Source organism: Panulirus ornatus, chromosome 23 (assembly GCF_036320965.1).
Source record: "Panulirus ornatus isolate Po-2019 chromosome 23, ASM3632096v1, whole genome shotgun sequence".
Classification (NCBI taxonomy): Eukaryota; Metazoa; Arthropoda; class Malacostraca; order Decapoda; family Palinuridae; genus Panulirus; species Panulirus ornatus.
In genome coordinates this window covers 6,312,755-6,325,523 of record NC_092246.1, presented here as the reverse complement: position 1 = coordinate 6,325,523, position 12,769 = coordinate 6,312,755, and the positions used below count along the sequence as shown (strand labels likewise).

At 38.5% G+C, this 12,769-nt stretch overlaps 1 protein-coding gene across 2 annotated transcripts in view; it reads left to right on the top strand.

Annotated features, from left to right (window-relative positions):
• The window catches only part of Ero1L (endoplasmic reticulum oxidoreductin-1-like protein), a 37,061-nt gene extending 25,083 nt beyond the window's left edge, over nt 1-11,978 (top strand). For both annotated transcript variants that reach the window (XM_071676497.1, XM_071676495.1), the window contains 4 exons: nt 3,559-3,676; nt 4,281-4,434; nt 6,391-6,539; nt 7,614-11,978. In XM_071676497.1, the coding sequence (XP_071532598.1) occupies nt 3,559-3,676; nt 4,281-4,434; nt 6,391-6,539; nt 7,614-7,662 (470 nt within the window). In that variant the 3' untranslated portion in view covers nt 7,663-11,978. The remainder of the gene's footprint in view (nt 1-3,558; nt 3,677-4,280; nt 4,435-6,390; nt 6,540-7,613) is intronic.
• The last annotated feature ends 791 nt before the right edge of the window (nt 11,979-12,769 follow it).

Genomic DNA, 12,769 nt, shown 5'->3' with positions numbered 1-12,769 from the left:
GATGAGAAAAAAGGAGAGATGGTTAGTATTTTTGAAGAAAGGAACATGGATGTTTTGGCTCTAAGTGAAACAAAGCTCAAGGGAAAAGGTGAGGAGTGGTTTGGGGATGTTTTGGGAGTAAAGTCAGGGGTTGGTGATAGGACAAGAGCAAGGGAAGAAGTAGCACTACTCCTGAAACAGGAGTGGTGGGAGTATGTGATAGAGTGTAAGAAAGTAAACTCTAGATTGATATGGGTAAAACTGAAAGTGGATGGAGAGAGATGGGTGATTATTGGTGCTTATGCACCTAGTCATGAGAAGAAAGATCATAAGAGGCAAGTGTTTTGGGTGCAGCTGAGTGAATGTGTTAGCAGTTTTGTTGCACGAGATCGGGTTATAGTGATGGATAATTTGAATGCAAAGGTGAGTAATGTGGCAGTTGAGGGAATACTTGGTGTACATGGGGTGTTCAGTGTTGTACATGGAAATGGTAGAGAGCTTGTAGATTTGTGTGCTGAAAAAGGACTAGTGACTGGGAATACCTGGTTTAAAAAGAGATATACATAAGTATACATATGTAAGTAGGAGAGATGGTCAGAGAGCATCATTGGATTACATGTTAATTGATAGGTGCGTGAAAGAGAGACTTTTGGATGTTAATGTGCTGAGAGGTGCAACTGGAGGGATGTCTGATCATTATCTTGTGGAGGCAAAAGTGAAGATTTGTAGAGGTTTTCAGAAAAGAAGAGAGAATGTTGGGGTGAAGAGAGTGGTGAGAGTAAGTGAGCTTGGGAAGGGGACTTGTGTGAGGAAGTATCAAGAGAGACTGAGTGCAGAATGGAAAAAAGGTGAGAGCAAAGGACATAAGGGGAGTGAGGGAGGAATGGGATGTATATAGGGAAGTAGTGATGGCTTGTGCAAAAGATGCTTATGGCATGAGAAGTGTGGGAGGTGGGCATATTAGAAAGGGTAGTGAGTGGTGGGATGAAGAAGTGAGATTATTAGTGAAAGAGAAGAGAGATGCATTTGGACAATTTTTGGAGGGAAATAGTGCAAATGACTGGGAGATCTATGAAAGAAAGGGGCAGGAGGTCTAGAGAAAGGTGCAAGAGGTGAAAAAGAGGGCAAATTGAGAGTTAGGGTGAGAGAGTGACATTGAATTTGAGGGAGAATAAAAAGATGTTTTGGAAGGAGGTAAATAAAGAGTGTAGGACAAGAGAAAAAAATGGGAACATCAGTGAAGGGGGCTAATGGGTAGGTAATAACAAGTAGTGGTGATATGAGAAGAAGATGGAGTGAGTATTTTGAAGGTTTGTTGATGTGTTAGATGATAAAGTGGCAGATATAGGGTGTTTTGGTCAAGTTGGTGTGCAAAGTGAGAGGTTTAGGGAGAATGATTTGGTAAACAGAGAAGAGGTAGTGAAAGCTTTGCGGAAGATGAAAGCCGGCAAGGCAGCGGGTTTGGATGGCATTGCAGTGGAATTTATTAAAAAAGGGGGTGACTGTGTTGTTGACTGGTTGGTACGGATATTTAATGTATGTATGGCTCATGGTGAAGTGCCTGAGGATTGGTGGAATGCATGCATAGTGCCATTGTACAAAGGCAAAGGGGATACATGTGATTGTTCAAATTACAGAGGTATAAGTTTGTTGAGTATTCCTGGGAAATTATATGGGAGGGTATTGATTGAGAGGGTGAAGGCATGTACAGAGCATCAGATTGGAGAAGTGCAGTGTGGTTTCAGAAGTGGTAGAGAATGTATGGATCAGGTGTTTGCTTTGAAGAATGTATGTGAGAAATTCTTAGAAAAACAAATGGATTTGTATGTAGCATTAATGGATCTGGAGAAGGCATACGATAGAGTTGATAGAGATGCTCTGTGGAAGTATTTAGAATATATGGTGTGGGAGGCAAGTTGCTAGAAGCAGTTAAAAGTTTTTATCGAGGATGTAAGGCATGTGTACGAGTAGGAAGAGAGGAAAGTGATTGGTTCTCAATGAGTCAGTTTGCAGCAGGGGTGTGTGATGTCTCCATGGTTGTTTAATTTGTTTATGGATGGGGTTGTTAGGGAGATGAATGCAAGTTTTGGAGAGAGTGGCAAGGATGCAGTCTGTTGTGGATGAGAGGGCTTGAGAAGTGAGTCAGCTGTTGTTCGCTGATGATACAGCACTGGTGGCTGATTCAGATGAGAAACTGCAGAAGCTGATGACTAAGTTTGGTAAAGTGTGTGAAAGAAGAAAGCTGAGAGTAGATGTGAATAAGAGCAAGGTTATTACGTACAGTAGGGTTGAGGAACAAGCAAATTGGGAGGTAAGTTTGAACGGAGAAAACTGGAGGAAGTGAAGTGTTTCAGATATCTGGGAGTGGATTTGGCAGTGGATGGAACCATGGAAGCGGAAGTGAGTCACAGGTTGGGGGAGGGGGCGAAAGTTTTGGGAGCATTGAGAAATGTGTGGAAGGCGAGAACATTATCTCGGAAAGCAAAAATGGGTATGTTTGAAGGAATAGTGGTTCCAATAATGTTATATGGTTGTAAGGCATGGGCTATAGAGATAGGGTTGTACGAAGGAGGGTGGATGTGTTGGAAATGAGATGTTTGAGGACAGTATGTGGTGTGAGATGGTTTGATCGACTAAGTAATGAAAGGGTAAGAGAGATGTATGGAAATAAAAAGTGTGTTGTTGAGAGAGCAGAAGAGGGTGTATTGAAATGGTTTGATCACATGGAGAGGATGAGTGAGGAAAGATTGACAAAGAGGATATATATGTCAGAGGTGGAGGGAACGACGAGAAGTGAGAGACCAAATTGGAGGTGGAAGGATGGAGTGAAAAAGATTTTGAGTGATCGGGGTCTGAACATGCAGGAGGGTGAGAGGCATGCAAGGAATAGAGTGAATTGGAACGATGTGGTGTGGTATACCGGGGTTGACGTGCTGTCAGTGGATTGAACCAGTGCATGTGAAGCATCTGGGATAAAGCATGGAAAGTTTTGAGAGGGCCTGGATGTGGAAAGGGAGCTGTGGTTTCGATGGATTATACATTACAGCTAGAGATTGAGTATGAACGATTGTGGCCTTTGTTGTCTTTTCCTAGCGCTACCTTGCACACGTGCGGGGAAAGAGGGTTGTTATTTCATGTATGGCGGGGTGGCAACGGGAATGAATAAAGGCAGCAAGTATGAATTTTATACATGTGTATATATGTATATGTCAGTGTATGTATATATGTGTATGCATTGAAATGTATAGGTATGTATATGTGCGTGTGTGGACATGTATGTATGTACATGTGTGTGTGGGTGGGTTGGGCCATTCTTTTGTCTGTTTACTTGCGGCACATCTCTAACGCGGGAGACAGAGACAAAGTATAATATGATAATATAAATAAATAATGCAGTGATAATGATAATTGATATTAGAACATTGTTTAATTGTTTATAGTAATGATAATATTAATAATACATTATAAACATTTCCCTACCTTTCCCCCTGTAACCATCTGTGCAAGCCTGATATGACATCTCTCAATCCATTCCACTCAGAAGTTCCATGACCTGATAAAATTTTCATCTCTTCCAAGAACTACGAGCCTTGGCAAAAGCTGCACCCTATTTGGAAAGCCTAGAATTTTACACTGGAGATGAAGATGATGACGCAGATGTGCGTAAAGCAGTCAGAGATTTCTTAACTGTTGTTAAGTAAGTGAAATTTGATCACCTGCTAATTCCATAGCATTGGAAAGGTATTGTATTTAAATATCAGTCAGTAGATATTACAATCAGTTTTATCATAGAATAGGTTAGGGGCTAATGTACTGCATGGTCATTATTTGGTTAATTGTTTTTACTGCATAAATTTTTGGAAGTGGAGTTTTTAGATACCTGGGAGTGGATATGGCATGATCACCTGTTCCATAGCTCATTACCTTACATTTAGATTTGAAAACAAAAAAGGAAAAATAGAGAATCATATGTTAATGTTCCGAAATGAAACAGCCATTTTAAAAACATGAAAGATAAAAGTAAAACTCACTTTAGTTATCAAAAATTACACAAAAGGTATTAAGGTAAGACAGTCTGTGACACTTTTGCATTACAATAGCTGATTCTATGTTAAGATATTACTGTTATCACACAACTCAAGGACAAGCATGTATCTGGCCAGGTCTGCTACTACTGAAGTATGCAGTAGCAGAAAATAATGTATTGTTTCTACAGTGATTGTGATTATGAGTTTATAATTAAGAGGTTTAGAGTGAAATGTTTTTGATGGAATCATTATATGTATCTCATTTTCCCCCAGGAGCTTTCCAGAGCATTTCCAAGAAGGGACTATGTTCACAGGGGGACAACAAGCTGGCAAACTTAAAGATGAATTCCGGGAACACTTTCGTAACATAAGTCGCATCATGGATTGTGTGGGATGTGAAAAATGCAAGTTGTGGGGTAAACTCCAGGTATGGTGAAATCCTAGAACATATTAAAACATTCTTTTTGAGCATTCATTTATTGCAAACTAACTTAATTTGGGGTATTTTTTTTAAGACTGTTTTGAATTGTTTAATGAATTATGTTTGACTTTGCATAAAAGTAATTGTTTACATTTTTAACTTAATGGTTTGATTTACTAAGGAGCATTCATGTCCTGTGGACACATTTATGATTACCTTTTTAATCATTTGAATCACCTCTTCAAATTCCACGTGGGTGTTACTGGACTTTGCTGGCAAAAATCCACCTTTGCAGAGGCTTTACCAGCATTACAGTGGTTGTCAAATTGCACTTCATTGACCCAAATAGCTGTCTTTTCTTTCTAACCTCACCCACATATGGGTTATTGACATTCTGTCCACAAGCATACTGTCTTTCATTGTCATGCACAAGACTTATAACACTAAACTCATGCGACTCATTTTCATAACTCTAGAATTTCCTGCAGTGAGCCCTGTGTGCTAGCCCTGCTCTTAGCAAATGGTAGGAGCAACAGATAGAAGTAGAAGGTTGTAACATTAGGCAGGAGCATTAGGTAGAAACACTTAGCAAAAGTAGTAAATAAGAACATTAAGCAGGAGCATTAGGTAAAAGTAGTAGGTTTGAATATTAGGTAGGAATATTATATAGACACAGTAGGTTGAAACTGTCAGTCAGACCAGTTAGGAGCCCCTGAAAACAGTGTGCTAGAGTTGCCCTTTGCCTGCAGCTTAAGGTTGAGGTACTAAAGGTTAAGAAGTGGCACCGAAGTTCACCAGTTATGGAGACTTTTGGTGTAGCCACCCCTGTGAGGGAGTTCCTGGATATAGATAGATTGTCATTGGGAGTGTAGTCTCATCAAAGATTTTTCCACTGCAAAGGATTCCACTTTTCCCAGCTACTGGAAGTACCCAGCCTTGGGCTTCATGAGCCTTTAGAAAGAGGTCCTGGGTAACAATAGGGCTCTTTCAAAGAAATTGGTCCTGGGATATTTATAAGTAACCTCTACATGTAATTTTTTGCAGCTTGCCATCTATCTATATCTGTGACACCTGTTCCAGTTAGAACTCCTTGAAAAGGGTAGCAATGGCAATAGTTACCATAACTAGTGAACTCCAGTGCCACTTCTCAACCTTTAGTGTGTCACCCTTAACAGGCCACAGGTAGAGGGCAACTCTCGTGTAGTGTTTGCTGAGGCAAAGATTATATGTAAGATTTGAAAATATTTTTGGACAAAAATTGCCTTAAGAATAAAATTTGATTGTAACTCTCGAGTTACTCACAAGTAAAATGCATTATTCATTAAATACCTAAACATTCTGAAGAATGAAGGCTGTGTGCGAGTACAAAGAAAGAATAACTGGGAGAGAAGAGAACCTCTGCATGTCTGAAACTATGTAAAGAAAGAAACACAGTACAAGACTTCATCATTATGAGAGTTCAGAATTAAAGTTAAAAAAATGAGTGGTGTAAGAACACATATACTTCTTGATCCATTATCAACATCTTTCATACCATCCCATTTATGTGGGATGAAGCAAAAGGAAGCAGTTCATGCAGTCACATTCACAACTTTTATATTTCAAGATCTAAGGCTTGCACACTACTTTTTATACTGTCTGAGGCTATCATCTCTGCTCATATACAAAACACCTCTGATGTTCTTAATAAAATCATTCCCTTAGAACCCTCATCTGAAATATATCTAACCCTATGAAATCAGCTTCTGCATTAGTTTTGTCCTTCCATGTTCTACCTATTGCAGAACAAAGAAGCTGGTCTTAGTAGTTAATCTTCCAAAAGTTAAGTGATGACCTTTTTAGGTAATACTTTTTTTCTTCTTTTGCAAAGTAAGCCATGCTATTTTAATAAGTAGGCTGAATGACACACTAACAGATCTTTGGAACCTTGCATTCTCTCTATACCATTTGTTGATTTTGCAGGTCACTGGCTTAGGGACAGCCCTAAAGATCTTATTCTCTGGCAATTTTGACCAGCCAGTGGATCAGCAATTAGATCTCTCAGCAGTAAGGCTAACCAAGTTCCAATTGTCACGTGGAGAAATTGTTTCCCTCTTTAATGCATTTGGAAGGTGAGTTAATGCACTCACTGTGCTGATACTGAATTGTTTATTTTATGAAAGCAGCATGGCTAAGTGAGTGGTAATGATTCCGAAGGATTGAAGATAAAAGGAGGGGAGAATGTTGGTAGGATCCGTCACACAGCATTGCAAAAGGTTGGCACATCAGCAGCACTTTTTTTCTTGGGATGGGGGAGTCAAGGCCTGATCAGCAATACTAGAATGGGCCTCTTGTCACATATTATTAAATATATGAATATTTTTTCATACTTTATTGTTGTTTCCCACATTATTGCAGTAGCACCAGGAACAGAAGAAAGACCACACTTGTTCTCATCCATTTTCGAGCTGTCATGTGTAATATACCAAAACCACTGCTCCATATCCACAACCAGTCCCTACAGACCTTTCCATAGTTTATCCTGGACACTTCATATCCTCTGGTTCCAATTCATTCTATGCCATGCATGCATTTCACCTTCCTGCATGTTTAAGCCCTAATTGTTCAGCATCTTTTTCTCTCCATCCTTTCATCTCCAGTTTGTTCTCTTTGTTCCCTCCACTTCTGACACATACATCATCTTTGTCAACCTTTCATCACTCATTCTCTCCATTTGTTCAAACCATTTCAGCACACCCTCTTTTTGGTTTTTCCAGTGCTTAGGGAGATAGCCTCTTCCACAAGGGAGGACCACAAGTCAAAAAGTGTGGTGCTGTGTGTTTCTCTTTGTAGGTGAGTGCAGGACAATTGAGGTGTCTTCCCTGTGGAAGTTAAATCTATGATGTGAGAGGTTTTGTAAAATACTGAATCAGTGTTTTTGATGGTAGAGAGATGGGGTGGCCCCATAATGCAGCTGAGGCAGTATAACTTGTACTTGTATACTTGTCTGGGGAGTATGGTTTCAAGTGTGTTTGTCTAATGGAGTGTAGATTAAGATGGAACTGGTGGGAGCTGTTATTTTGTGCTTGTCAAAACATACCTGAATGTAGAATATAAAGTATTTTGAATTGTAGATGAAATGGGTATATTATTAGATGAGTCCTTGGCTAAAGTAAAGTTGTTGAAGTTTAAAAAATATTTTGCAGGTTGTCGAGCAGCATTTTGGTGTTAGAAGACTTTCGACAGATGACGTAAGTCAGTGGTTACTGTTTACCTGGGCTACACATTTCTGTGATACTTATCATATTTATATTGTTCTAATTCACACCTTTTTATGTTGACTGTAGGGGTGGGATCTGAAATAATTACCTGATATAAGTAGTGATAATTGTATTTTATTCTTTACTATTGTTATCTTTTTTCTTGAAAAAGAAAATATATCATTGCATGTTCAGTTATCTGAAACGGTCAAAGGAGGAGATTTGTTTGAAAATATGCAGTGTTTGTAATGTAAGTATCTATTTGCACAAAGATATGATCTGGTTATCATTGCTCTGCCATATTTATTTAGTTGTGGGAACCTCCAGACTTGATATTTCAGCATACAAAACCATAAAAAGTACTTTTGACTGTAAATACAAATGAAGGGGAATGTCTCTAGTTTATATACCAAGAATAATTTTAAATCATACTGACAGTATTAAAAGAATGAACTTTAGAATCATGGTTTTGGTAATAATATTTGTGTAAAGTGCTTTGGTTGAAAAAGAAATGAGCCATGAAAATGTATTAAAGGGACTTTCCAATAATTTGTTTTGTCTGAGATCATGCTGTGGTAAAGGGAACAAACCTATATGAAGTAGTTTTGATTGCATATATTAGTGAAAGGGAGTATGTTTAATTCTTTACATAAAAAAAAAATGTTTTTGCATTACACTGTATTAAAAGGATGAACTTGCTTTGGATCATAACCTTTTTAACCTAGTTAAGTGCTTATCTTGAAGACGAAACAAATTACAGAGGTGTAATGTGTAAAATGATTGTACAATGATGTATTTTGCTTGAGATCATATTGTGGTAGAAGTAATATATTTATAGATAATCAATTTTTTCTTATGTTGAATATATGTATGAATATTTTTCTGTAGGTATGGGATGGTAGAAGGGTAATTTTTCTTAGAGCTTTGACTTACCTACTCAACGGATTTTTCAATTCAGGTTCTAACAGATTATTGATTTATAGATTTGTGGTGGTGTTAGGGTAATTTCTTTAAGTAATTGCACTTAACTACTCAAATGATAATGCAATTCTTGTTTTGATACCTCAGCAACCTTTAAGTATAGGTAATATTTACCAAATTTGAGTGAAAATAAAGAATGAGGCAATAAATCTATCCTGGGGAATTTGTACCTGCTTTTGTGCCAGCCTATAAGTACTGGGGTCAGGGGCTCAAGTTCCACAAAACTGATTCTTGGAGCATCCTGTGTTGCTCATCCTTTCCCTTGTTTGAAAATAGTTAAAAATAATAGATGTCAAATTAGTGCACTGGAATTAAGATTTCCATGTATTTTGGTCAATAGTAATCAGATTAACTGGTAATTCAGTGCACCATAATTTTGAGTAATCATGCTATAATACTGGTGTACATATATTTTCATGATACCATGTACTTCATGTGAACATATACATTACTTACAAAAACATAGGATGTTAAGCAATTTATGATTTATAGTCATTTATTATCTGACTCTGTAATGCATGTAGAAGTTTGTTAGCTGAACTTCATGCAACTTATGAAATTCACCTGAAGAATTATTAAAGCATGCAGCATATTTATATGGGGAACAAGAAAAATTCCATTTCATTTTATACTGCAGATCTTTATTATTTTTTTCATTATACTTAGTCGCTCTCTCCCGCATTAGCGAGGTAGCGTAAGGAAACGGATGAAAGAATGGCCCAACCCACCCACAAACACATGCATGTACATAAACGCCCACACACGCACATATACATACCTATACATTTCAATGTACAGATACATATACATACACAGAAATGTACATATATATATACACATGTGCATATTCATACTTGCTGCCTTCATCCATTCCCGTTGCAACCCCACCACACATGAAAAAGCTCCCCCTTCCCCCGCGCGCACACTAGGTAGTACTAGGAAAAGACAACAAAGGCCACATTTGTTCACACTCTGTCTCAAGCTGTCATGTGTAATGCACCAAAACCACAGCTCCCTTTCCACATCCAGGCCCACAGAACTTTCCATGGTTTACCACAGACGATTTACATGCCCTGGTTCAATCCATTGACAGCACATCAACCCCAGTATACTATATTGTTCCAATTCACTCTATTCTTTGCATGCCTTCCACCCTCCTGTACGTTCAGGCCCCAATTGCTCAAAATCCTTTTCACTCCGTCCTTCCACTTCCAATTTGGTCTCCCACTTCCCTTCGTTCCCTCCACCTCTGACTCATATATCCTCATTGTCAATCTTTCCTCACTAATTCTTTCCATGTGACCAGACCATTTCAATACACCCTCTTCTGCTCTCTCAACAACACTCTTTTTATTACCACTCATTTCTCTTACCCTTTCATTACTTACTTGATCAAACCACCTCACACCACATATTGTCCTCAAACATTTCATTTCCAACACATCCACCCTCCTCTGCACAACCTTATCTATAGCCCATGCCTTGCAACCATATAACATTGTTGGAACCACTATTCCTTCAAACATACCCATTTTTGCTCTCTGAGATAACATTCACTTTCCACACATTTTTCAGCACTCCTAGCACCTTTGCCCCCTCCCCCACCCTGTGACTCACTTCCACTTCCATGGTTCCATTTACTGCTAAATCCACTCCCAGATATCTAAACCACTTCACTTCCTCCAGTTTTTCTCCATTCAAATTTACCTCCCAGTTAACTTGACCCTCATCCCTACTGAACTTAATAACCCTGCTCATTTTCACATTTACTCTCAGCTTTCTTCTTTCACACACTTTACCAAACTCAGCACCAACTTGTGCAGTTTCTCACCCAAATCAGCCACCAGCACTGTATCATCAGCGAACAACAACTGACTCACTTCCCAAGCCCTCTCATCCAGAGCAGACTGCATACTTGCCCCTCTCTCGAAATCTCTTGCAGTGAACTCCCTAACAACCCCATCCATAAGCAAATTCAACAACCAAGGAGACACCATGCACCCCTGCCACAAACCAATATTCACAGGGAACCAATCACTTTCCTCTCTTCCTACTCATACACATGTCTTACCTCCCACACCACATGCTCTTAATACCTTCCACAAAGCATCTCAATCAACTCATCATATGCCTTCTCCAGATCCATAAATGCTACATAAATCCATCTGTTTTTCTAAGTATTTCTCACATACATTCTTCAAAACATACACCTGATCCACGCATCCTCAACCACTTCTGAAACCACCCTGCTCAGTCACTACCCCCCCATATAATATTCCAGGAATGCTTAACAAACACATACCTCTGTAATTAGAGCACTCACCTTTGTCCCCTTTGCCTTTGTACAATGGCACTGTGCACCAGTCAACAACACAGTCACCCCCTTTTTTAATAAATTCCACTGCAGTACCATCCAAACCTGCCGCTTTGCTGGCTTTCATCTTCCACAATGCTTTCACTACCTCTTCTCTGTTCACCAAACCATTCTTCCACACCCTCACTTTGCACACCACCTCTTCTACCAAAACACCCTATATCTGCACCACCTTGACCAAAATGCCCTATATCTGCCACTCTATCATCAAACACATTCAACTAACCTTCAAAATACTCACTCCATCTCCTCACTTCACCACTACTTGTTATTACTTCCCCATTAGCCCCCTTCATTGATGTTCCCATTTGTTCTCTTTTCCTACACACTCTATTTACCTCCTTCTAAGACATCTATTTATTCTCCCTAAAATTTAATAATACTCTCTCACCTCAACTCTCATTTGCCCTTTTTCACCTCTTTCCCCTATCTTTCTTTTATACATCTCCCAGTCATTTGCACTACTTCCCTTCAGAAATCATCCAAACGCCTCTCTCTTCTCTTTCACTAACAACCTTACTTCTTCATTCCACCACTCACTATCCTTTCTAATCTGCGCACCTCCCCCGTTCTCATGCTACAAGTATCTTTTACACAAGCCATCACTGCAGATCTTATGTAAAAATAAGGTTGTAGATTTATATGAATAGGAACAGCAGTAGTTTGGAAACATGAGACGTGTGGCAGTCTTTTGTTATGCCTTTTCCAATTCATATTATTGTCCTTTAAATTGCATAATAGACTATGAAATACATGGCAGATTAATTGATGTAATTGATAATGTTATGTATCTGCACCTAGTCGTGTTTCTGTATATTGAATGGCATCCAGTGTTTGACTAAAAGTGAGTGCAGAAATCTTGTTCCTGACTGTTATTATCTTAGACTGTTGCATAGTTATGAGTGCCAAGTGCTAGTGGCAAATTAATGGAAGCTATTACAGGAAAAACTAATGTATTCAAGAGTTTTATTTGCATAAACATGGTATTACATAAAAATGCACAAATACCTACATACATAAAGCAATTGATATATGCTTCATGTGTACAGTAAGTGCAAAATGTGAGGATTATGGTAGAGTTGATAGGAAAGCATACAGTGTTAGGAAACTGAGTGGTGTACATGCTGTAAAAAAATAGATTTTCCTGGATGAGTACAATGAATTTTGAAAAGATTAACATGACTCATCTTGTCTCTGTAGGGTTAGTAAAGTGTTAATATGGATCGTATTTGTTTCTTTGCGCTACCTCGCAAACGCAGGAGACAGCGACAAAAAAAAAAAAAAAAAAATAATAATTTTGGTGGTCCCACTTTATAGTTATTTCCATTAAAATATGAAATCAGTATAATGGTTATTTCAGCAAATGACTGGAAATGTCACTAGCAGTCAGTGTATGACATCATGAAAGCAGGGCTACCAATAGGAGGCAAGACCAATGGGCATTTCTCAAAATCCTTTCTCTGGGGTGTCATATTTTTTCCAAAGAAAAGTGTTAAGATACTTTGTTTGCTGTGTATACATGAAATACTGATTGTGCTTAAGTGAATAAATGAGAGTAACATCACCTTTGTTGTTTAATGTATTTTTGGATGGAGCATTATGGAAGATGAGAGGTGGTGCGATGACTGGTATTCTGTTAAGCCTTGGTGGAATAGAATGAAAGTTGCTAACATTGTTGTTTGTACCTTTTGTTTTTCTGTTCTTTGAATCTGTGGTAGAGTTCAAATATAATAGTATGATTTTTATC